General features: G+C 37.0%; 1 protein-coding gene across 1 annotated transcript in view; it reads right to left on the bottom strand.

Annotated features, from left to right (window-relative positions):
* The window catches only part of EIF3H (eukaryotic translation initiation factor 3 subunit H), a 106,451-nt gene that overhangs the window by 70,007 nt on the left and 8,662 nt on the right, over positions 1–27,782 (bottom strand). Inside the window, exon 2 of the mRNA XM_003782394.2 lies at positions 5,605–5,761. Coding sequence (XP_003782442.1) covers positions 5,605–5,761 — 157 coding nt within the window. The remainder of the gene's footprint in view (positions 1–5,604; positions 5,762–27,782) is intronic.

Raw genomic sequence — 27,782 nt, 5'->3', positions numbered from 1 at the left:
ATAATAGAAAATTCAAGCTGCAACAGTTTCTAGATATGGAATCATCCTGTAAGAACACAATCCAAGGTAGCATAATACAAAATTTTATTTCACACGGCAATTATCATTCTAGCGCTTTTTCTAGTATCACAAAGTAAAACACCAATTCGGAAGTTATTCAGCGGTACACAGCTCCTAAATATAGGGCTGAGAATGCCACCCACATTTTTTGGCCTCATACCATTACTTTACTACAACGCCTAGTCACAGGTCTACAATCATAAATTTAATGTCTTTCTTCCCTATTACTTACACACACAGTTCCCCTAAACATCAACAACTCAATGTGTGTGGTTTTTTTAAAAAGGAAAATGAACTGCAACTAAAGCAAAAATTACCTATTCTGACACTTCCCAACCCCACCTGTGAAACAAACACCCTATAGTATCAGCATGTTCATGTCAGTTCTCTCAATGCATTTTACACTCGGTCAATATTAAGGGTAACATCTAGAAAACATAAACAATGAACCAAAAAAAATCAACTTACAACAAACAGAAAGAACTACTTACTTATACTTTAACCTTGCAAGAGAGAGAAAAAACAGTAAGGACAAAGAAAAAGTTACATAAATCACACATGGTCCAAAAGGGCCAGTGAATAAGTATTTTAGGTTTAAGACCAATATGGTCTCTGCCACAACTATTCAACTGTGCCACGGCAACAGGAATGCAGCCACAGAATCTAAACCGTCATGGCAGTGTCCCAATAAAGTTTTATTTAGAAAAACAGGCCCACAGATCATAGTTTATCAACTTTTGATTTAAAACATTTTAAAATTAGATTTTAAATCTCCTCAACACCAAGCACCATAATAAAAACAAACGAAAACTTGCTCCCCACCCCCAAAACCCAAGCAACTCAAAATAATCATTAAAATTATGAACTATTTGGTATCCTACTTATATAAGGTAGGTGGGAGGGAAAAAAAAGCTCTTTCCCTGAATAAATACTAGTTTTAGCAGGTATAAAATAATAGATAAGCAGTAAGCAAAACAGTGAGCCACTGCTACAATTTAAAATAATCAATAGGTTGGGTGCTGTGGTTCAAACTTATAGTCCTAGCACTTTGGGAAGCCTGAGGCCAAGCATTCGAGACCAGCCTAAGTTAGACCCTATATCTATAAAAAATAAAAAATAAAAATCTATGCAGGGTGGCACACACCTGTAGTCCTAGCTATTTGGGAGGTTGAGGCAGGAGGATCTCATGAGCCCAGGAGTTTGAAGTTGCAGTGACCTATGATGATGATGCCACTGCACTTTAACCTGGGTGAAAGAGCAAAACCTTGTCTCAAAAAAAACCCCAAACAACAACTAAAAAAACCCCCCAGAAAAACAAAACACAACCTACAGGACTATCCTAAGAAACAACCATATATAATAAGAAATTTTAGTTTTTAATCTATATTTGATAAAAATAAAATAGTGACTACATTCTAATGTAATATATACATTAAGATAGAATAAATGGGCTAGGTAAGAGAACCTAAAATTCAACCCTATCACAGAAAGCTATGAGAAATACAGGGAACTGCCTCAGATTTTTCACATGTATAAGAGAAATGGAAAATCTCTTAAGTTTCTAAGGGTAAACCAAGAGAAACACATTTATTTATTTTACACAAAAAGTGGATTTACGATACGGAATAATGATGACCTATACTCAATACCCTCTAATTTCTGGCATACATTTCACTAAGCATCTAAGAGTAACACTGTGTAGGAAAACAAAACAAAACAAAACCAAAAAACCAGATAAAAATCATTGGATTTGGAATCCAGGAAGCCACAGGTTTAGATCCCTATTCTATCAAATCCTAATTAAATGATTATGGATAAAGTATATACCTTACAGCGCCTACATTTCCTAATCTGGAAAATGAGACTGATAATGTCTTCAACTGTGCAGAGTAACAAACGATCATAGGTAATTTACATATAGTACACAGGACACAAAGCCCAATTATATTTTTCCTTATTTAATGCTAACTTGAAGTTTCTCCTTATCTCGGGGTTCTTAAAACATTTTTAATGAGCTTCTTAAAATACATGTTAGTGAAATAACATACTAGTCAATTACTTGAAGCCCATAAAGAAGTTATCTTTCAATGATCAAGATCTACAATTAGTGATATAATTTACTTTGTTCATCTACCATAATTGCAATAAACATTATTTCTTCATAAGAAACCAATATTATAAAAAGCTAATTACCTGAGAAAACTGTGTGACTATATAAACTGTTCTGGAAAGATTCTAAAACCAACTGTGCCAGCAACCCAGTAACCAAGCAAGTACCTTCAAGTGAACCTCTCAAGCGTCTCACTTGTAAAACCAAAGGAGAATGTATTAACAATTCCTTGTCTTACTGAAATAATATACCCATAAATAGGGATATAGAGATATTCTAACTCGGCCAGAATGGATTACAGAGAAATCTCAACCTTAAATTCTATTGGAAGTAATACAGATAAAACAGGGAAAATATAGATAGTCTAAAAAACAAAGGATGTATATGGCACAAGGCTCAAAAAAAAAAAAAAATGCAAGCAGACTAGTACTAGTTCCTAGAACAAAGGTAGCCTTGGTTATTTTCTAGAGGTGGAACTTTAATGAAAAGCTAATGTGCAGACAAACTGCAAAGTATTTACCTAACCTCACCAATAATATACTTTATGTCTATTAATATATATGTTCAAAGTATTAAGAAAATGTGAAATCAAATGAAATAAGTAACATTTTATCAAAGTTAAAAGTGATCTAGCCGGGGTATAATGCCTTGCCTATATTCCCAGGAACTCAGGAGGCTAAAGCAGGAGGATTGCTTAAGGCCAAGAGCTCAAGACCTGGTCTCTAAAAAATAAAAAATAAAAATCCATTAGCAGGGCATAGTGAAATGCACCTATAGTCCCAGCTACTTCCTGGGAGACTGAGTTCAAGGCTGCCGTGAGCCATAACCGCACCACTACACTCCAGCCTAGGCAACAGAATGGTAACTCATCTCTTAAAAAAAAAAATGATCAGGCAAAAGTTACACAGAAAATGGTGAAAAGAAAATTAAGGAAACCATACAATTTATAATAGCATCATAAAGAATAAAATACTTAAGAATAAACTTAACCAAGGAGGCAAAAGGCATAAACTGATACTACAAAGCAGAGCTGAAAGAAAGGTAGAAATAAGTGGAAAGAAAAGCCCTGCTCAAAGATTAGAAGACATCATCTTGATTAGTTGTCAAAATTACCCAAAGGCAGATTCAATGCAATACCCATCAAAATCCCAAAGACATTATTTTTTTTAATAGAAAACGTCATCCTCAAATTCATATGGAATCTCAAAGGACCCCAAATAGCCAAAATAATTTTGAATGAGTACAAAATTGAAGGTCTCACACTTTCTGAATTCTGAACATATTACAAAGGAGCAGGAAACAAATAAGGGTAATAGTTTGGCTTTTCTAAAATGTTTACAAAAGAAAAAGAAAAAGAAAAAAAGTGCAGTACTGTCATAAAGACAACATGGACCAATGGAATAGAACTAAGAGCCCAAAGTAAACCCTGGCATAGATGAGGCCCAGTGATCTTCAACAAGGTTGCACAGACCACTCAATGGGAAGGGACAGTCTCTTCAATAAAGAACACTAGAGAACTGGATATCTACACAGAAAATAATAACATTGGACTCTCACCTTTTACTATAAAAATTACTTTCAGATAGATTTAAGGCTAAGATCTGAAACTATATCTGGAAGAAAAGAGAGGAAAAGCTTTATGACATCGGATTTGGCAATGATTCTCGGATATCATACCAAAAGTACAAGCAACTAAAGCAAAAATAGACAAATGGGACTATTAAACTCCTGCACAGCAAAGGAAACAACAGAGTGAAAAGCCAACCCAGGAAATGAGAGAAAATACACATTGCAAACCAGGCATCTGATAAGGGGTTAATCTATAATATATAAAGCACTTCTTCAACTTACCAGCCAAAAAAAAAAATCCCAATTTTAAAATGGACAAAGGACTTGAATAGATGTTTCTTCAAAGATATACAAATTAGTACAAGCATTTGAAAAGATGCTCAAATCAGCATCCATCAGAAAAGCATAATGAGATATCTTACACCCATTAAAATGGCAATATCAAAAACAAAGAAAATAACAAGCATTGACAAGGATGTTGAGAAATTGGAACATGGTTGGTAGGAATGTAAAATGGTGCAGCTGCTATGGAAAACAGTATAAATGTTCCTCCAAACATTAAAAACAAAATTATCATATAATCTAGCAATATCTCTACTACTGGGTATATATCCAAAGGAAATTAAAAATAGGATCTCAAAGAGATATCTGCATACCCAAGTTCACTGCAGCATTATTCACAATAACCAAGATGTGCAAGCAACCTAAATGATCATCAACAAATGACTGGATAAAGAAAATGTGGTATATACAAACAGTGGAATATTGTTCAGCCTTAAGAAAAGGAAATCGGTTATATGCTGCAACATGGATGAACCTGGAGAACACCACACCAAGTAAAGCAAGCCAGTCACAAAAAAGATACCAGCACCTGAAGCTCAGCAGCTAGGACACCAGCCACAAACACCAGGGCTGGCAGGTCTGAACCTGTCCCATGCCTGCCAAACAACAATGACAATAACAACAAAAAGAATAGCTAGGTGTTGTGGCAGGCACCTGTAGTCCCAGCTACTCAAGAGGCTGAGGCAAGAGAATAGCCTAAGTCCAAGAATTTGAGATTGCTGTGAGTTGTAATGTCACAGCACTCTGCTGAGGGTGACAGAGTGAGGCTCTGTCTTTAAAAAAAAAAAAACAGATATTGCACGATTCCACTTATATGAGGTATCTATCTAAAGTATGGTAGGAAAACTCTTACTAGAGACTTCCAGGGAGTGAAGAAAGTAGAAAGGGAGATTATTCAAAGGATACAGAGTTTCAGTTTTACAACAACAAACAGTCTTACAGATCTGCTGCACAACACTTCCCTGGTGTATACTTAAAAATGGTTAGGATGGTCAACAGGTGAGAAGTGATGTTCAGTTAGATTTACAACTAATCTTCTAGAGTTGGCCTTGGCCTTTGGTCTGATTTTTTTAATTACTATAAGCCTTTGCTAACAAAGCAGTTATATGTGTAGCACAAAAAGAAAACACTTCTGAAATGTTTGAGGAGTATATTCTTTCTGAAATGGGCAACTTAATTAATCTCTTCCTAAAAATTGAGTCATAGAGGAGGGAATGGATGTAAGACACACGATGATGATCTGTGCCCTTCACTGTTTAGCAAGGTGGTTTCATACTTGGAGACTCAACATCAGCAAGTTCCTATCCAAATTACTACAAATCAGAATCACAAATGCCAAAGTAAGTAAAGGTCAAAGTAATGAGGTTTATGATATCGATGCTCATTCCCAGAATTTGTGTATTTTCTTCAAAAACACTGTAATCAAGTGAATTAGGGTAGCCTGACAGAATCCTAATAACACAACAGAAGTCATAATGAGAACAGTATTAATATCCTTTTGTATGTAATGCAAAGACATTTACCTTCATCAAAGTCTGCATCATCTTCTGTGTGCTGAGGGAAAGGAAAGCAGTTGGTAATTTCGAGCCGATCTTCCACAACCAGGCCCAAAAGCACTCCCTGAACAACTTCAGTTCCTTGTCCTTCTTCTTGGTAATGTTTGATAATCTTTAATACCACCTAAAGAAAACACAGAAGGGAGTGTAAAAGCCTTGATAGTTCAAATTTCCTTTATTTCTATGAAAAAACAAACACACTGTACTAGTGGGTTTTCATAAACCACACAATTACATGATAGGACTAAACAAATGTCTTACAAATCATATCCTTTACCCTTATATAAACAGTAAAGTTCCCATAATCTAAATCCATGTGTGAAACTCCATGAGTTTGAATACATGTCAAAAATGTCCCTGTATAGCACTTATGCCCTCAAGTTAAGGCTCCTTGAAGGTCTGGCACCTAGGAGTTTCTTCAGCCAAATCAAACAATACCCTCTTAGCCTGAGGCTATTATTAGGAAAGTGATCCTGTTAACAGGAAGATGACTTCCTGACATAGATGAGAAAACCATCAATAGACACACAGATAAAGATCTCAATTATCTGAAAGCAGAACCCTGTAATTAATTCTCAGTTTGCCTTTTCAACAAACATCCTTAAAGGGTGCAACTGAACATGTACCCAACAACAATCTGGCTGGTAACAGAGACACACAGAGGACCTAGTCTCCAGCACCAGCTATCCTCAGCCCTAAGGATACACTAAATAACCTGTCATGGAATAAGCAGCTCTTGAATTCTCTCTCCTTTAGTATACGCATAATGATAAAGGAGGTAACAATGCCATGTTTGGACAATTAAAAGTGTATAATATCATGATTATTAATAATTCCTATAACACAGAATTATTAACACAGGTATTTTGAATAGTGCTCAGCACCTAGTTTTTATTAAGCACAGTCACATTAATGTTTAATATATACCCACGGCCAGAAAACCTAAAAAGTAACACAGTTTAAAATGAAAGTTCTCAGAGGAAAAATTTATCTAACAAAATGACAATTTATTAGTATTTTATTGATTAGTGCTTCATTTAAAATAGACATATGGTTGCTAGCAATAGTAATTAATGAGTTAACAACAGATTATATTTATTGAACATTATGTGCCCGGCAATAACCTAATTATTTACATGTATTATCCAGTCATGTAATTCTCACAAAAACCTTAGAAAAAAAGAATTATACTCAATTTATAGATAAGAAAACTGAGGCAGAAAGAAACTAGTGACTAAGGGTCATCTAGGAAGTAGTAGAGATGAGATTTAAACCTAAAGTCCATTGCTTGTCTAGACACTTTAATAACAAGAAGGTGATTTTCATATCAGTAACTCAATGAGTTAGTAATGATACCAGAAAAGTGGTGCCCCAACCAGCTCAGCAGAGTGGGGCTTGGGGACCAGCCACCTCTGTCTTGGTGGCAGCAGCTGGCAGAGGAACCAGCAGGTTGGAGCAAGCAGATGGGAGCTTCCCTCCCCCATCAGAGGCTCCAGTAGCCAAAGGAACCAACCGAGCAGGGTAAAACACTGGCAATTCCTCCAGTGCATCCCTGATTGGTCCATTTTCAATCCTGCTCTTGATTGGTCTATTTTTAGGAGAAAATAGACCAATCAGCTCAGCTTTCAGCTCATTGGACAACTGCCCCTATATAAACCCCTGAGTAAAGAGCCTAGGGGCAGATCTCGCAGATCTTTGAGGAAGAGAGGACAGCAAAGACCTCAGCAGATTGCTGCAAAACTCTAAAGGAGAGAGAGCAGAAGAGGAAGAGCTGTAACACTTATACCCTGCTCTGCAAGGAAGTTTTGCTCTTTGTAAGAGCTGTGACACTTGCCTCCTGCCCTGCAAGGAGGTTTGGCTCTTTGTAAGAGCTGTGACACTTATATAAAACCTATCTCATCCTGCTCTGCAAGGTTTGGCTCTCTGTAAGAGCTGTAATAATACCTCTGTAAATAAAACCTAATTTACTGTCCATCCTGTGGTCCATCGATTCATTCATTGAATCGTCAAGACCAAGAGCCTGGAAATCCAAAGTCAAAAGTCCGGTATCGGTAACAGACATGCAGCAAACATTTTATTATGAATAGACCCAAAAAACTTTACACCAATAAGATATAGAACTCCAAAGGATGGTGAACATCAGCAGGTTAGAAGAGTTCAATAAGGGACAAACACTAGCTGGTTAAGATGGGCAGACCTTCAGTACAGGGGACAAACCTTACACATTGGTGTATAAAAGACTCTCCACTTCTTGACAGGCACAAAAATGAACTTAAAGAATCATGCAAGTATGGGTATGGGGTCCAGCTCCAACATTTTACTGTGTGTGACCTTCCTAAGCCTTAAATTCAAATCTGCAAAATAGAGCTATTACATAACATTATTAATACTGTTAAAAATGACATAAAGTATAAAGAATACTTCACAAAGTCTCCCATACAGTAAGTGCTCAATAAATGATCGATATTATTGATTTTTGTCAATAAAAAGAACTTTTTAACTCCTATTCAACATATCCCTCTGTTAAGAACAATTATATTTACACTTAAAATATAGAACAAAATAATATGACTAAGAAAGGATAAAGCAATGAAGGGATAAACTGATGAAGAGTTATCACACACCTACCAATTTTCCCAGATTGTAAAATTTACTCTGTTAGTGAGATCACTAAAATACTGTTGAAATCAAAGTAAAGAAGCGCTAGAAGACACATGAGCTTCGTGTAGATCATTGGACCAATTCTAGAAATGATTCTTTTACAGCTGATTCTTAACAGTGCAAAAAGAAATATTGATGGCAAGGTCATAGTTTCACAAAAGTGTCAAGTAAAAATAACCTATCTCCTGTTATAAAGAAAACAGCCAATAAGAAATTATTAATATATTTCAAAACAAAGTGATCAGAGTTCAAAATATCTCATATTGAAAAATGTTTTCACTCTAACAAAAGTGAATCTTAAAAGGATTAGTGAGGGCAATGTAACCACATCAGGCTAGATATGCCTGCCAAAGAGCCATATTTTATGCAGCATAAATAGAAGTACAAGGCTCCAAGTAAGAGAAATTATCGTCTCACTCTTTTCAAAATCACTGAATTGTTATATTTAGTTATTTACAATGGCCAAAGACAAAATTTACCAGTAACAGTCCCCAATGAAGAGATGGGAAAAGCATACTGATTTGACTATCTGTTAAAGACAAGCAATAGGAATAAGAACACACAGAAAAGAGTAAGAGAGAAAGCTTAAAATGTGAGGAGAATTCAATGAATTCAAATCTCTCTCCAGGTAAGAGATACTCATAAAAAGCACTTTCCAAATAGCAAAGGATTCTCAGGTACTAGATGACTTTGAAAGTAAAAACTAAGGACCACTGGTGAGTTACAGGAAAGATTTCAACTTCAAGAACAAATTCTCTCTAGCATTCAAAAGATGCACAAGACAGAAAGCCTTTAGGAAAGACTTGATCACTAAAATAATTTCCAGCTCTAATATTTATCATCTTGCCATTTTAATATAATCTGATAAACTATTCAGAAAAAAAAAACATTATAATCTAAACAAAGCTACTTTTTCATTCTGACATTTTATGGTCTTCCTACTTCCTATATATACCCTAAAATCTCAACTGTTTAGTTCAAAAAAAAAAAAATGTAATAGAAATAAATGCCTTGAGAGTAGGAGTTACTTAGACATCAAAAGAATAAATTTCTGATCAGAAGTAACTAAATAACATACATGCTTTTGCTATTCTACATAGATAAATCAAGAATTTGATATATACAAAGACACAATACCCCTCACAGAAGGGTATTTTTGAAAAAAAAAAAAAAAGAAAGAAAGAAATACTTGGGAATATATTAACAAAGAACTTTAAGAATCTCTACAGAGAGAACTATGGAACCCTGAGAAAGGAAATAGCAGAAGTCACTCACCAATGGAAGAATGTACCATGCTCATGACTGGGAAGAATCAACATTGTTAAAACATCTATACTAACCAAAGCATCAACAGGCTTAATGCAATCCCCATTAAAATACCAACAAGACACTTTGAAGAAGTTGAAAAAATAGAACTTTGTTTCATAGGGAACTAGAAAAAAACCCAAATAGCCAATGCAATTCTAAGAAATAAACCAAATCAGGAGGCATCACTACACCAAACTTCACATTATACAAGTCCACAGTGATTAAAAGAGCCTGGTATTGGCAGAAAAATAGAAACATAGGTCTATGGAACAGAACAGAAAACCTAGAGATGAGACCTGGCTCACATCACCATTTGATCTTTGATAAACCAAACCAAAAACAAAGCTGAGGAAAAGAATCCCTATTTAATAAATGGTACTGGGAGAACTGGTTAGCCACATGTAAAACACTGAAACTGGACCTGCACCTCTCACCAATTAAAAAAATTGACTCATAAGGCATAAAAGATTTAAATCTAACACACAACACTATAAAAACTCTAGAAGAAAATGTGGAGAAAATTCTTGACAACAGCAGCCTGGGGAAAGATTTTATGAAGAAGACCCCATTTGTGATTGTAACAACAACAAAAATATATAAATGAGACTTGACCAAGCTAAAAAGCTTCTGAACAGCTAAGGACACAACTGTTAAAGCAAAGAGACAACTTTCAGAAGGGGAGAAGATACTCACATGTTATGAATCTACCTAAGATTTAGGAACTGGAAGCTACAAAGAACTCAAACTAATCAACAAGAAAAGGGCAAACAATCCCATTTATTGCCAGGCAAGAATCAGGAACTGAACCTTCTCTCAAGAAGACAAAAGAATGGCCCCAAAACACATCAAAAACTCATCCCTATTCACCAGAGCAATGCAAATCAAAACCACCTTGAGATATCACCTAACGCCAGTCTGTGAGACTAGCCCACATCACAAAGTCCCAAAGCTGCAGATTGCTGGCTGGGTGTGGAGGGAAGGGAACATTTAATACATTGTTGGTAGTACTGCAAACTAATACAGCCTCTTTGGAAAGCAGTATGGAGAATCCTCAAAGAGCTAAAAACAGACCTTCCATTTGATCCCACAATCCCATTGCTAGGTATCTCTACCCAAAAGAAAAAAAATCATTTTACTATACAAACATTTGGACTAGAATGTTTATCACAGCTCAATTCACAATAGGCAATATGTGGAAACAACTCAAGTGCCCGTCAATGCACAAATGGATAAATAAACTACGGTATATGTATACCACAGAATACTTTTTACATCTTTTTGTGTATCTGGAAGGGTTTAGAGAGCATTCTCATGAGTAAAGTACCACAAGAATGGAAAAGCAAGTATCCAACATACTCAATACTAATATGAAACTAGTAGATGAACTATACATCCACACAATAAAAAAACACAATTAAATTCAAGAAGGGGAGAGGAGGAGGTCTGAGGGTGGGTTTGATAAACTTTCATCTAACTGACACAATGTATATGGCACACCTCTTAGGTAAAGGGCTCACCTACAACCTGGACTTTACTTAACAAACAGAAACAACACAGCCTAACCATATATACCCTTATATTATACCCTTATATTGATCTGAAATTAAAAAATGAAATGGCTTGGGGACTCAAAAAACTTTGATACATACATACAGACAAGGTCAGGCAATTAAGTTCATGAACTCATCCTAGAAAAAGTGCAACACTTCATGTCTGAATATCACCATAGCCACCTTCAAAGTATTCCCTTTTGGAAATCTATGCACCTATCCCAGTGTCTGTCTAGTCCACCCTTCAAACCAATTTTGGAACTCTTTTTCTGGAATGACCATCAAAGCCATCATGGGATTGCACAAAAAAACACGCAACAATAATGAACACCACTCAGCAAGACATTACCACATGTCAACACAAACACAGCTCTGAGACACTGATATACCAAGGTTATGAAACCTTACCAAGTTGTTTGTACAATGCAGCCAACATACACAGTGGTAAGTTCACAAACTTAATTGTCAGACTGCTATTGCTGTGCCCAGGAGTTCCACAAAGACTACTCTGCCAAACAAGTTAAATTTAAAGAGAAGTCCTTTTATTAAAGAGCTAGCCAGTGACCGCCTCAATGCCCAACATGGGGTTTCTGAGAGCAGCCCCAAGTGCTTAAGGAGTTGGGTGTTTAAGGCTTGGTCTGCATCCTGGTTGGCATGCAGGCTGTCCATGTGTGTACAGGTAGTATAGCAAGCAAGCATTGTACAGAAGCAAAATTTTGCGGTTAGTCATACGTTTTCCCCCTATACTTTTTAGTTTCAGTACTTTCCCCTCATACATCTTAGTTTTAGTACTTTCCCCACCTAGTATTATTTAAAAGTTAGTCCGGGAACAGGTGGTACCTCCTGGTCTGTTTCCCAGGGAGTTAGCCAAGCAAGAAATTTGGAATGAACTAGAAGCAATAAATTAATTAGTACTTTCCCATCTATCTTGGGAGTGAACTAGACTTATTTCAGTTTTTTTGAAAGCTTGCAGTCCAGAAATTTGCCAGGAATTAACTGGTATTTTTCCATTACAGCCTAGACCTGACACCTTTCTGCCTTAGCCTGGGCCCACTAGGCCTAACACTACGGCCTCATAGGCAGGAAAAGGTTATGAAGGAATAGTGCTATTGGCCAAATCATTATGCCCTGATCACTGAAGTTAAACTGCATCGACAGAAAATTGTCAGTAGTTGCAAGGATGCAATGCGGCCTTTACTCTTCAGCAACACTGTCCTCACAAGCCACAAGATGGGAATGTTTCCCAGCAAAAGTCTTCTTTCACTCATGCTCGTCAGTCCCATTTTCACTCCCTCCAACCAACCATACACCTCTGCCCAGCAAATAGTGCTGATATATTTTTTAATTAAGCCTGTCTATAGATGTTATGTTCCCTGATCTTACTTTTTAAAACAGATATATGCAAAGCTTAACAGTTCTCCAAAACAAAATCATACTCCCATATTATATTTTGTTTATACATATCACAAATGATCCCACATACTTAGGAGCCCTGTATCACTTGTTCTCAGCTTACCAAATGACCTGAGGAGGTTTTCTAGATAAATGAAGATGGTTCTTCATCCTGCCTACAAAAGAGTTATATCGGGAATTTTAACATATACTGATGGCTGAACGCACTTTCTGAAACTTAGAGTTAATTAATCTGGGCTGGGTTTCTATACTGGATTTTGAGGGGTTTGGGTTTTAAACTCTCTAGGTGATTCTAACTTCCTATTTCTTTTCAACTTTTAATGAATTAGTAAGTATGGCCCAGCTTTCCACTGCTTTTGTTTTCCTGAAATACCTCAGGTGGGGTGACGCCTGTGGCTCAAAGGAGTAGGGCGCTGGCCCCATATGCAGGAGGTGGCGGGTTCAAACCTAGCCTCGGCCAAAAACTGCAAAAAAAAATAAAAAAAAAAAAAAAAAAGAAAAAAGAAATGAAATACCTCAGGTGTGGCTGGGCACAGTAGATCACGCCTATGATCTTAGCAATCTGGGCGGCCCAGGTGGGTGGACTGTCTGAGCTTCAAGGGTTCGACACAAGCCTAAACCAGAGCGAGATTCCATCTCTAAAAACAGCCAAGTGTTGTGGTGGGCACCTGTAGTCCCAACTACTCAAAGCAAGAGAATGGCCTAAGCCCAAGAGTTTGAGGTTGCTGTGAGCTATGATGCTATGACACTTAGCACTCTACCAACGGCGATGAAGTGAGACTCTGTCTCCAAAAAAAAAAAAAAAAGAAAGAAAAAGAAATACCTCAAGTGATTGCAATGTACACTACAAATTTCCTTTGCTTTGTTTTAAGACTCCCTGTGCTGCTGAAAAATAAAGCTTCTGAAAAATGCAGACCCCCAAAGTGAAATTTTATTTATAAAAACATAAACATCACCCCTAATAAAAGAAATTCAAGCCCCCCTTGGAAGAATCTCTGCAGCATAAATATGATAGGAAAGGTAACACCATCCCAGAAGCATTGACCTGTTCTGTAGCAAGTAAGCCTTATGTTCTATCACTTGACCCTACATCTGAGACTGTGCTGACTACATTTCTTCATCCTATAAATGAGAATTCTTCTATAAATTATGCTTCAAGGGATGAAAGCAAACCTCCCAGTAGAAATCCAAATTACCAAATTCTTGTATACTTTCTGAAACTCTGTCACATTCTACATCTAAATGCTTAGCTTACTTGATGTGCAAAGTACTATGCTTAGAGGAAGTCAACTTCTCTAGAACAATCTTCCAGATTTCTGCGAGGTTTTGCAGAATCTCAAATTGCATAGATCTCAGCAAAGAATCCCAACCTGCAAAATAGTAAACATGCCCTGTCTGCTAAAATTACCTTAAAGGAAATCACTTTTTCCCTACTATTACTTATTATTCAGTACAGACTATTTGAAAAGTAAACTGGATTATTATGTAATCTCTAATGAATGCACTACTATTTTTTAAAGTCCTTGGTTTTAAAAAAAAAAGAAAGAAAAGAAAACCTAACTATGCCAAAAGTCTAACTCTACCCAAAGATTTAACTTCTAAGACAGATAATCTCAATATTGTAGGGTAAAATATAAATACCAATATAAAATATCAAAATAATTAAGTACTCTAGCAGTCGATAAATGTAAAATTTAAAAGAGAATGATGAGTAAAACCTTCCATCCTTCCTAAAAGGAAAAATTTAGTAGAATTTCTAAGACCTATCAAAATATTGTCAAAAACTTTGAATTCCAAATAGGGAATACTTTAAGTCTGGCCAAAATAAAGATTATGCCTTTTGATGAACTACAATAATTTTCTATCAAATATAATGTTTGCAAAGACCAGTAACTACAGAAAGATTTGGAATCTTTCTGCACAGAATTGCCAGACTTCTGTTATTTTAACTTCATTATTCATTCACGTCTATCTTTGTTGACTAACTCCTATGATCACTCACTTCTGGAAAGCTCTAAGAGTATAAAACAAAATCAAGCACATAGAATCTTTACTTTCAATAGGGCTCACAGTTTTAAAATAGCAAGTATCAAACACACTGTTCTCTTTATTCTCATTCAATACTTCTGACCCCAGATGTGTGGGTTTTTTCATACCATATAGTTCTTCAATTCTTCAAACACTGCCTGGATGTCTTACAATTTTAATTCAATTCTGAAACACCATCTACCTGGAGTTAGTGTCAGATTCCAAAAGTTAACAGTGCAGTCCCACAAGACTGCCTCCCTTCAAATGCCAGTCACAAGTCTAGCACTTCTGACCTATCAGCTATAAATCAGAGGTTCCCTCAACACCCTCCTCGAGTTCACCAATTTCCTACAATGACTCACAGAACTCAGAAAAACACCTCACTTTCATATTATAAAGAATACATGAACAGCCAGATGAAGAAATGCATACGGTGAGATATGGGGGTAGGAAGAAAAGTTTCTCTGGGCCCACCACAATCCTAGTCTCTCCAGCTGTTTGGAAACCCAAACAGTCATCAAATCTTGCTGCTTAAGAGTTTTTTAAGAGCTGAACAGAGCTTATAGTCCATTTTCCAGCGGTGAGTGGGGCTGAAAGTTCAAATTTTCTAATCACTTGTTCTTTCTGGTAACCAGCCCCAATCAGAGGAAATGTAGAGGCCTGACCCTCCGACACCTCATTAGCATAAACTAAGGTGTGATCAAAAAGGAAGAATTATGAATTGCAAAGGGCACACCTATCACTCAAGAAGCTCTAAGGGTTTTAGGAGTGCAGTGACTAGAACCAGGAGCAAAACCCAAATTATTTCATATTATATGACAAGGACCTTAAAATTAAAAATTCATAATTTTTAAGAAGACCCACCCAAAAAACTTTTATATTAATATATGCATATCAGAAATTCAAACCAAGAAAAGCCTGAAATGTTTATTTAATTCTCTTAAAAATAAACAGATTATATACTAATATAAACTACATTTTTATAAAAAATGGCCAATTTTCAAAATAAAAATCATCAGGATCTAAAGAATGACTCTTTCACATTTTTGTAAAAATTTATATTTTCAAAAAAATTTTAACCAGGATACAAAGATGAAATTTTTTAACTTTTAAAATTTTTTTAAGATTAGTCAAGTGTAGCAGTGAGGAGGAGGAAAAGGTGTAACAAGGAGTTCAATCGGTAACTGACTAAATAATCAATTGAGATAACTTGCTACCACCAGACCAGCTTGGTTTTCATTTTCGTAAATCTTTTTAATATCAGGGCTAATAGGCAATAGCTGGATTATCATGTCTGCTCTCAAATTCAATCTTTTATGATATCATATACCACATAGCACCTGGAAACCTCCTGCATTAAACACCTGTGAAAGAATGTACTATTATAAAAACACTTCTGAACTTAGAGACTCTCAAGAAGAGTGTCCCAAGATCTCCACACTTTAAGAAACAGTGTTCTAGAATGGCAATTAAGAATAGTGATGTGATTATAGACTGTGGATGGTGCTGTGAAGAAAAGAAAAAAGGGAATGTGATGAGGGCCAGGGAGGTCAGGGAGGGAATGTGATGAGGGCCAGGGAGGTAGCCTAATGAGGAAGATCCAGGAAAGGCCTCTCAGAGACTACCTGAGCAGAAAACTAAATCACAAGCCATCAGCCCCATGAAGACATTAGTGAAGAGAATATTTGACAACTATGGATCTTCAATCAAATCAAAATGCTAATAATTACTTTTCATAAAGTACACAAGTTGGTATTTTAAGGGAACAAAAAAGCCTAGAGATGGATGGGATTGGTAAACAGATTCCTGTTTTTTCTAATAGGTATCCAGGTGGGATTGGCAAACAGATTCCTGTTTTGTTCTAAAAGCAACAGTAGATAAGCCCAACTACTTGCAAAAACAATCGTATCTTAAAATAACATGAAACAATTCAAGACTACTCTTATAATTTCATATGATTTTGTTTACAAATGATATAATACAATATATTAACAAAATCCATTCAGGAAAAGTTTCTCATGGCTTTTAATATTTCTTTCTTTTTTTTTCAGTCTTTGGCCGGGGCTGGGTTTGAACCCACCACCTCCAGTATATGGGACTAGTACCCTACTCCTTTCAGCTACAGGTACTGCCCAGCTTTTAATATTTCTTATACCAGCGCCAGGATCAATCTTTACCTGGGAAAGATACATTAACGAAGCTAACGTCCAAAATTCCTCTAGTAAAGGTCAGAACTCTAAAAAATCTACAAAGGGTACAAAGGAAATTATTTAAGAAATATATTTGGGAATTTTAGGCATTACAAGTTAATGTAACAATACCCAAAGTGTATCAGGCCTAAATATCATCCATAAGGGTTAGCAGCTGAGTTGTAATCCAATTTCTGTCCCTGGCTCAGGAAATAGAATCTTGAAGATGTCTTGAGTCAGAAAAGTAGAAATTAAGACCTTTCTAAAGAGCTTGTACTGATGAAAATTGCTAATGGAAAAGCAGAAAACAGTTAATTACAACAGTATCTTATCACATGATTCAAATACCCCTAGGAATATACCCAAGAAAAATAAAAACATGTATCTGCACATAGACAAGTTTGCAAATGTTCATAGTAGCATTATTCTTAAGATAAAAACCAGGAGCAACCCTAAGACCCACCATATGCAGACAGATAAACAAACTATAGTACAGGTTGAGCATCTCTTATCTGAAATCCTTGAGATCATAAGTGTTTCTGATTTCACATTTTTTTGCACTTTGAAATACTGGCATTTTCAACAATCTCTACACCACAGAGCAAAGAAGAAGCAAAAAGTCACAGTGAGCAATGCATATAGATCTTGGCCCTATGTGGATCATTGTGGAGAACTTGCTGTTGGCATGGTGGCCCACACATGTGCCATTTTATTACCCCCGGTGGGCACGCTTACACTGAGAATCCTAGCGTGAATGAAAAATTAAATTGCAGCTGAAGTTGCTGGGAGGGTGTTTTCCTTTGAGGCTAATGAGTGAACTGTTGTGTGCCTCCATTTTGACTACTGTGACCCATCACATGAGGTCAAATGTGGAATTTTTCACCTGTGGCAAATTTTGGAGCATTTCAGATTTTGCATTTTCCAATTAGGGATGCTCAACCTATACACTTGTATAGACTATTCTATAGATCATTCTATAGACTATTACTCAACAATAAAAAGGGATAAAATATCAATATACACAAGTGGGAGGAATGTCAAAAGCATGCAGGGTGAACAGAAGTCAAACAAAATCTTGTGCATAACATAGATGATTCCATTTGTACGAAATTCTAGGAAAGACAAAACACTAGCGACAGAACTGGTAAGTATTGCCTAGGGTCAAGGTGAGAAGAGTGATCATTTCGGCGCCCATAGCTCAGTGGGTAGGGCGCTTGCCACATACACCCAGGCTGGCAGGTTCGAACTCAGCCCAGCCAGCTAAAGCAACAATGACAACTGCAACAACAACAACAAAAACCATGCATTGTGGTGGGCGGCTGTAGTCCCAGCTACTTGGGAGGCTGAGGCAAGAGAACTGCTTGAGCCCAAAAGTTTGAGGTTGCTGTGAGCTGTGATGCCATTGCACTCTACCAAAAGCGACATCGTGAGACTCTCTCTCAAAAAAAAAAAAAAAAGAGTGATACAGAAGGGTGCCAGGAAACTCTCCAAAATAAGGAAACTAATCTTTCTTTCTTTCTTTTTTTTTTTTTGAGACAAAGTCTCACTCTGTCACTGGGTTACACTGCCATGGCATCAGCTTAGCTCACGGCAACCTCAAACTGCTAGGTTCAAGCGATGCTCCTTCCTCAGCCTCCCAATATCCCAAGTAGCTGGGATACAGGCATCAACCAAAACATCTGGCTAATTTTTTCTATTTTTAGTAGAGACCAGGGTCTCGCTCTTGTGCAGGCTAGTCCCCAACTCCTGAACTCAAGGCATCTTCCTACCACAACCTCCCTGAGTGCTAGGATGACAGGCATGAGCTGATTGTGATGGCAGTTATGCATTTGTTTATAATTGCTAAAGTTTAAATTGCAGATTTAAAATGACTGAATTTTATTGTATATAAATAATACCTTAGCTAAAAAGAACTGTACATACTTTTTAAAAGTCTGATGAAAAGAACAATTCATATATACATTGACTACCAATTATTATTCTCAATTTCTGAGTTCAAAGATCCCCTGACATCCTATAAGGTCCAAGAAACTAAGATAGTAACTACAACTATATCCCTACATTATGTACAATGTTATATATATATGTATATATATAAAATGCAAGTTTATAATAAGCGTAGGTCATCAAGAATAGATTACATTGTGTTGTATGTTTTCTTTTTCCTACTGTGCAGTTTTTATTACTTTCACACATTAGTATTTCATATTCACAGAGTCTATGTCTTATAATAATAAACTGCATTTACAATGAACTTATAGCAGATATATATTTCTGTTTTCTTTAATTTAAGAATATTAGGGGGAATACTTTCTGTTCACACACTTTGTTTTGTGCAGATTAAGTCAAAGTTATAAGTGGCCCTTCACTGTTTTAGAAGACAAAGTGTAACACTCAGAATTCTTGTGCTACAAGTATTTTGGAAATTTCTTTTTTGGAGACATGGTTTTGCTCTGTTGCCCAAGCTACAGCACAGTGGTGAAATCATAGCTCACTTTAAACTTCTGGGCTGAACCAATTCTTGTATCTCAGCCTCCAGAATAACAAGGACTACAGGAGTATGTCACAACAACCAGGTAATTTGTTTTTTATAAAGACAGGGTCTTATGATGTAGCCCAGCCTGGTCTTGAACTCCTGGCCTCAAGCAATCTTTTCATCTCAGCCTCCCAAGCTGCTAGAATTACAGGTATAAAGCCAAAATGCCTGACCTTTTTTTTTTTTTTTAAGAGACAAATTCATACTCTGCCACCCAGGCTAGAGGGCAGTGGCCCAGCCCTAGCTCACTGCAACCTCAAATACCTGGGCTCAGATGACCCTCTTGCCTCAGCTTTCTGAGTATCTGGGTCTATAGGCATGCACCACCACACCTGGCTATTTTTAAAATATATAATGTAAATATTTTGTAGAGACAGGGTAGCCTCAAACTTCTGGCCTCAAGTGATCCTTTCAAAGTGCTGGGATTACAGGCATGAAACACTACACACAGTCCAGTACCTCAGAATTTAATGAGATTGTTTAGGCAATTAATATTTTAGGTTAATTTCAGTTTTTAGAAAAACCTGCTCGCATAAAACAAATTCATCAAAGAAAATAGGCTGAATTTTAAAATACTTACCTCCCCTACCACAATAGATGTGGTTTAAAAAATATAAATCTTTGTTACCCAAAATTCTATGTCAAAAAGCATACTTCTCAAAGTGTACATATGAGCCCTAAAAGCAAATATTCAAACCTTAGGGCCATCAATGAGCTTGAAGAGATCAATAAATCCCTCAAAATCATCAGCAATATTTTGTGTCTATGTGTTTAAAGCCATTTTCCTATGGGAAAAAAGTCTTTGGCATTCGTCCAATTGCCAAAGAGGTCAGAATGCCCAAGAAGTTAGGAAGTTTTAAAAATTAATAGTAATAACCCGTTATCTATGTACAGTTACGTGGTTTGTCTGTATGAGCAAGAATGGTATGAAAGGACATTTTCCTTCAGGAGTCTGTATTGTTTACTTAGTGCGATAAGCGTTTGTTTTAAATTTCAAAAACATAGCGTAAATGAAAAGAGTTTTAAAACATAGCAATCATTTCAATTTGCTGTGTGCAGTTTCACTAAGTAGAAAAAAAAATCAATTTCCCTTTTTTTGACAGTGCTACTGAGTTGACAGAATGCCATAGACATAATATATATTGATTTTAGCATGTTCTTTCAGGTATATTAGTAAAATATGCGCTCAGTGAAGCACCGTTAGTAGACTTAAAAGGATGAGAAGAAGAAACAGCTCACATGCTACAACCCAGGGCACCTGCTGCCTGTAAATTCTAATCTCCTGCTGACATGATTACGTTTCCACCCTAATCACACATCCCACTGCACACACGTATACACAGGGCCAGAAAGGATGAACATGTACACACCATCAACGTAAAAAATTAACTTCTAAATACAGAGTCTGGTCCTTGACAAGCAGAAGAGACCCACTTCAGAGAAAATACAAGCCCAAACCTATCTCAACTACAAATCAACAATTCAAACTTTGTGCAAACTGACTACAAAAATCTTCATCAGGAAAAGCAACACATTTCCCATTGTCCCTATAACGGACACAAATAGCACCTGTTGAAAAACCCCGCTAAAATAATTAGGGACATAAGTAGTTTGTTTATTTTTTGAGACAAAGTCTCACTATGTCACCCTCCGTAGAGTGCTGTCACACCTCACAGCAACCTCAAACTCCTTGGGCATTTTAGGATGATTTTAGGATGATTTAGGTGATTCTCTTGCCTCAGCCTCCCAAGTAGCTGGAACTACAGGCACCCACCACAACACCTGGCTATTCTTTGGCTGTAGTTGTCATTGCTGTTTGGCAGGCCCAGGGTGGGCTCCACCTCCGGTGTATGTGGCTGGCGCCCTAGCTGCTTGAGCTACAGGCGCCAAGCTGGGACATAAGTAGTTTAAATTGTTAGACGCATACCCTTCACCATTTTTAACCTTTTATAAGTAACAAAAAAATGCTGAGGTTGCAACCCATAAGCAAACGCTGAACTACTTATTCATCTTTTTAAACAGCTCACAGATTTTAAAAACACTGCAATTATTACCAAATAAAAAATTTTACCATGAACACCAATTTTAAAAATTAAGTAAATCTAGTGGTATTTAGTAATCACAATACTATTTTAGATACGGTTCATTTAAATATTATTATTCTGGTTATAAGAAGATGCTATTAGTCAAAATAGGTATGAAAACGGTTTAGCACAATGCTTCTCCAACTATAAGTTGTGAAGAATCTGTTTTTCCCCAGTCTATCACAAGCCCAGCACTTTAATAAAATAAAATAAAAAGTACCCACTAGAAAAGTGAAAATGTTTAGAAGCTACAGAAAATACAAGCCCAGGGATCACACACTTGGCTATCACAGCAGTGTTAAACTGCTAGAAAGTTTCTCAACATTCAATCTCAAGCCTGTGCTTACCTCATGCAGACCAGTGTTCCCAAAACATACCCCATACTCTGAGCAGCACTCATTTATAGAACCTACAACATTAAGCATGTGGACAGTTGTTTCTCAACTACAGAAACTGAACATTCAGAATTTGGAATCAAACAATCAAACACAGATCTGAAGTCTTTCAAAATACATCATTATGGCTCAATGCCTATAGCACAGTGGTTACTGCACCAGCCACATAACACTAGGGCTGGTGGATTCGAACCCAGCCCAGCCCAGCTAAACAACAATGACAACTACAACAAAAAAGTAGATGGACATTGTGGTGGGTGCCAGCTACTTGGGAGGCTGAGGCAAGAGATTTACTTAATCCCAAGAGTCTGAGGTTGCTGTGAGCTGTGACGCCATGCACTCTACCAAGTAACACAGACTCTGTCTTTAAAAAAAAAAAAAATTATTTATCCTCCGGTAAACAATTTGAAATTCCAATATCCAAACCCCCTCACTGCCATCTACAATTTGTTGTCTTGTACACAAGCAATTCTAGAAATCTTTTATTTCTTTGTGAAAACATAATGTTCAAGTGAAAGAAAAAAACTAGTAAAAGCTTTAAAATGAATTTGTGTGAAGATATATACAAGTATGACCCTCTGGTCTATACAAACTGAAAATGATACAGCATAGTAGCTGGAGGTTGGGTAACAGAATCCAAAATAAAATTTGAGTAACAGGTCTTGGTCTTAGGCAAATTAATCTTATCTACCCTAGCTTATCTACCTTCCTCCTGTGGAGTTAGATCAGACAGCACCTATCTCAAGCATTGGTCCAGGAACTGAAAAATAATCTACCCAAAATATCTAGCACACAATGCCAATTAGCCCTCAGTAAATGTGAACATAGTACTGCTATAGCTACCATTACAGTAAGCACTTCACCTATTCGCTCTCATTCATACAGACATCTGTTCAGTCAACAAATACTGAGTGACTACAAAATGCCTCATGGCATTGACCCTTGTCTCCCCAGAATGTTTACTGTCCATCCATCAGAGATTTGTCAGTCTAATAAGGTGTAAATTATAACTCATTAAAAATTAACCACCTGGGGCTGGCGTCCGACATGCAGCCCGGCAGTCCCAGAGCTGTCTGGTCTTTTGCCCTTCATCCTTGGTTTAGGAAATGACCAGTCAGTACAGTATTCTCTTCAAACAAGAGCAAGCCCATGATGATGCCATCTGGTCAGTCGCCTAGGGGTCAAACAAGAAGGAAATCATGAGACAGTGGTCACAGGATTCCTGGATGAACTTGGGAAGGTCTGGAAATGGCATGATGAGAAGCTGGACCTACAACAGAGTCTGAAGGGATAGCAGCTGGGAACAGTGTCTGTGGGCATCAGCAACACCCTGCCCATTGCTGCATCCAGTTCTCTTGATGCTCATATTAGGCTCTGGGACTTGGAAAATCACAAATAGATAGTCTACAGATGCAGGACCTAGTGAGAGTTTTACTTCTAGGGGTTCATGATACCTTTTCGAAAACCCTTAGGGAAAGATATATTTTACAGTTCAGAAATGTTTGGATTTAAAAGGAGTAATATGGGTGTTTGAACTGTGTATTACATGCTATTTTCAGTGGGGTCGGAACAGCTCTCTAATCAAACACTACTCTCTCTGCAACTAAATAGAGGGTTGATACCAAGTGTGACAAAGGCTATATATAGACTTACGGAAGTTCAGGTCAGGTTTTGCTTCCAAGTGAATTTAGTAGTACACCTATGGAAAAACTTGTAGTCTTCAGAGGTTTTTGGATTTCAGAATTGCTGGTTAGGAACTAGGGACCTGTCTTTGTATGATCCAGAAGTTCTCTCTTTGCCATATGCTGAACTGATACATTCACTGCCTTTTAAGGCACAAAGCACTGTGTCATTATGTATCTGTGTCATGGCAATCTCTTCTAATTATGCATAAAGGGACTGATTTCAAATATATCATAGATAAGGAAACTTTTTAAGAAACAAAATTTTGGCCTAGCACCTCTGGCAAGTGGCTTAAGGCGCCAGGCACATACACCTAAGGTGGCGGGTTCGAATCCAGCCTGGGCCCACCAAACAGCAATGATAGCTGCAACCAAAAAAAATAGCCAGGCGTTGTCGTGGGCGCCTGTGGTCCCAGCTACTTGGGAGGCTGAGGCAGGAGACTCGCTTGAGCCCAGGAGTTGGAGGTTGCTGTGAGCTGTGAAGCCACAGCACTCTACCCAGGGGGATAGCTTGAGGCTCTGTCTCAAAAAACAAACAAACAAACCAAAAAAAAGTCAAGAGTGCAATTAAATTGATTTACTCAAAATATTCTGTATACATATGTGAATATAATTTTCTTTCAAAATATCATTACCCAATCTAAACATAAAGACAAAGTCCACTCTAAAGAGTTCACTCCATTCTTTATTTTTTTTTTGAGACAGCGTCGCACTTTGTCACCCTCTGTAGAGTGACATAACATCACAGCTCACAGCAACCTCAAACTCTTAGGCACAAGCGATTCTCTTGCCTCAGCCTCCCAAGTAGCTGGGACTACAGACACCCACCACAACGCCTGACTATTTTTAGAGATGAGGTCTCACTCTGGCTCAGACTGGTCTCGAACCTGTGAGCACAGACAATCCACCCGCCTCAGCCTCCCAAGTGCTGGGACTACACGTGGGAGCCACCGTGCCCGGCCACTCTAAGAGTTTCTTAAGTATGAATTAAAAGACACAAAGCTCAAACTGCATCACTTCCTGGCCTATTGAAGGTCAGGCAGGATGCACAATTCCTAACTGTCTCTACTACAGTTTTGTAGCTTCTGGGAGGTAAGGCCCACAGCCTGAATTTCTCACATCAATCACCGTCAAAGAACAGCTATTACTGTAGAAAAATTTTATTCTCAAAGAAACTGTAATGCCACAAAATCTCCCCTTAGCATATTCTGTAAAGTCAATATCTAGACTTTCATTTAATTCTGGCTTCTTTCACTAACTGATCTGTGAACTTGGCAGTTTTCTTATTTGGTTAAGCCTTGATCATTTTTTCTAACACTGAACAAACAAGGTAGTTATTGCCAAAACGTAAATTCAAAAAGCAGAAAGCTGCATTAGTCTTAAATTTAACACATTTTACGGCTCAAGTGGGATAGGGGTTCCATTTCAAAACTGGCTGAGTCAAATAATAAATGGGATTTAAATCACTGCTGTTAAGTTTTGATGTGAAAGAAATTTAAGTAACTTCAATAGGGAAAGAAAAAGATATTTTGCTCCTGACACATATGGGATTAGTTACAATGCTCCAATATACTTAATCAATATGACCTCTATAATATTTCAGTTTGAAAGGCCATATTTCATTATTATTCTCTTGGATCTAATGCTCATTGAGGGTCCACATTTTCTATGTTAAATCAACTAATAATTAATGGAAAAAAGAAGAGATGGGGAAGTTAGCCTCAAGAAATTCAACACAATGTCTCTGCTCTCACAATAAAAATTAGTTATGAGAAAGTACAATAATGCAGTCAAATATACCAATACATAATCTCAATGTTGACTGATAAGGATGTTAATTTTTAAGTCCCTACTTTACCAATTCAATATAGCTAACCTGCAAATTCTCCATATGTAACTGTCAGGTAACTTTACTAAAGTAAAATGAGTGATAAAAGGTTTAACTATTATAGAACAAAGTCAATTTCCTCTCTCATACAAAATAAAAAAGTTCCAAATTGTTATCAACAGTCTATTTACTAACCTATTTTAAGCTAATTATATTCAGAAGAATTAACGAGAGGCTTCTAGGTAATTTGGGGATATTTTCACTAATTTGCTTTCAAAAAAGAAGTCCAGAAGAAAATATTTTAAAAGAGTTACTATGTTGGCTCAGTGCCCATAGCACAGTAGTTACGGCACTAGCCACATGTACTGAGGCTAGCGGGTTCAAACCCAGCCCAGGCCAGCTAACCAACAATGACAATTGCAATGAAAAAATAGCACAGCGTTATGGCGGGTGCCTGTAGTCCCAACTACTTGGGAGGCTAAGGCAAGACAATCGCTTAAGCCCAAGAGTTTGAGGTTGCTGTGAGCTGTGCACCAGGGCACTCTACCAAGGGTGACATAGTGAGACTCTGTCTCAAAAAAAGAAAGAAAGAAAGAAAAAGAAACAATGAGAGTTACTGTGATTACTTCTGGGAAAAGGATGGTTGAAAAACAGGGGTAACAAATAAGGTTAAAGTTTCCTTTCATTACCTATTCTTTTTTTTTGTCTTTTGATTTCTGTACCAGGTACATGTATTATACAATGTAATGGTTGGGTTTAAATAAGTTCAATAAGTTACAAAGGCATCTGCTTTCCTGTATACAAAGAAGTATACCAGAGTAAAACCAGCTACATGTGGGTGAATCTGCAGGTTGGTTATAATGAATTAGTAAAGTAGGAACTTAATCTTAAATGTCCTTTATCAGTCAACTTATGTATTGGTACAATTGATTGCATCATTGTACTTTCTCATGACTAATTTTTGTGAGAGCAGAAGCATTGCGTTGAATTTATTTTCTTTCTGGTCAAGAAGTCCTTCAGAATGAAACTAAAGACTATGCATTTGGGCATAAAATAAAAATGGGGCTTTTCTTCTCTCCAATTGTAAAATATTTTGGTTTTGATTATTTTAAAGGCTAACAGTAAACCAGACTTGAAAACAGCATTTACAAGCCCTCATTGGGAGATGAAAAACAAAAGTAAAGAGGATCTTAAATGCCAATCAGTAAAGTCTGATTTTATTTTGTGTGTATTGGTGATTTTCCAAAGAGTTTTTAGAGCTTTAGGGCTACAGCTATCCTTTGAGGAGATAATCTACTCAGTGACATCATCTGTGATGGCCACGTACAAAATTGAGTCTGTAAGACCACTTACATGAGGTGGTCTTAGAAAAGAGAGCAAGAAATGAATATAATAAACAACTAAGTAAGTGATTTAGAAGTCAGAGAAAAGTTAAGGAACAATCAAGGATGACAACAAAAGCCTCAGTGACTTGGGAGATGGTGGTGTCACTAATTTTCCACTAAAGAGGAAATATTTACTGAACTGAATCAGTGTAACAAGCACACTAACAAGCATACTTAATTTCTTTAAAAGAAAGACTAAGACTGTTAAAAATCATAACATTCAGCGAGCAATCATGTCAAGAAACAACACTTTCATACTCTGTATGTGGGACAGTAAACTGTACTGTGACTATTTAGAGCAACATGCTTAAAATGCTTAAGAAACGTATAAACCTTAACTAATTAACTTCAACTCTATGTTATTTATTAAAGCATAGAAAAAAATACTAAAAGATAAACTCCCAAATATTAATTGTACCATCCAATTCTATATTAAGCTTAAAAGTTGATATATTTTTTTCTTCATGGTTTTTTGTAATTTCTCCAAAGTTTTCTTACAATAGATGTACACTGTTTGCATTTTTTAGTTGTATTTTAGCACAATTGTATTGAACATACATTATACTACAAGTATACAAGTATTTGCCATCAACATACAATGAGTAACTGTAGCATTTAGGGACTAGGTAATGTTTTGGAAGAAAATAAAATCTTAAAATTTTATGCCAAATATAGCTGATATTCAAAGGTGACTCGAAAGTGTCAAGGAGCAGCGGCTGGAGCATGTAATCTCAGCACTCCGGGAAGCTTAGGTGGGGGGATCACTTGAGACCAGAAATTTAAGACCTCCCTCTACAAAAACTAAAAAAATTAGCCAAGCAAAGTGGGACAAGCCTGTAGTCCTAGCTTCTCAGGGGGGTGAGGCAAGAGGTTCGCTTGAGTCCTTGAGTTTGAGGTTGCAGAAAGCTATGATGATGCCACCATACTTTAGCCTAGGCAACAGAGCAAGATCCTATCTCAAAAAAAAATTAAAAAATAGAAAAGGATGGCTCGGCACCTGTGGCTCAATTGGCTAAGGCGCCAGCCACATACACCTAAGGTGGCAGGTTCGAAACCCCAGCCCGGGCCCACCAAACAACAACGATA

Source organism: Otolemur garnettii, unplaced genomic scaffold (assembly GCF_000181295.1).
Source record: "Otolemur garnettii isolate 467f Iridium unplaced genomic scaffold, OtoGar3 scaffold00004, whole genome shotgun sequence".
In the NCBI taxonomy this organism is placed as follows: domain Eukaryota; kingdom Metazoa; phylum Chordata; class Mammalia; order Primates; family Galagidae; genus Otolemur; species Otolemur garnettii.
This window is presented reverse-complemented; position numbering and strand designations above follow the sequence as displayed.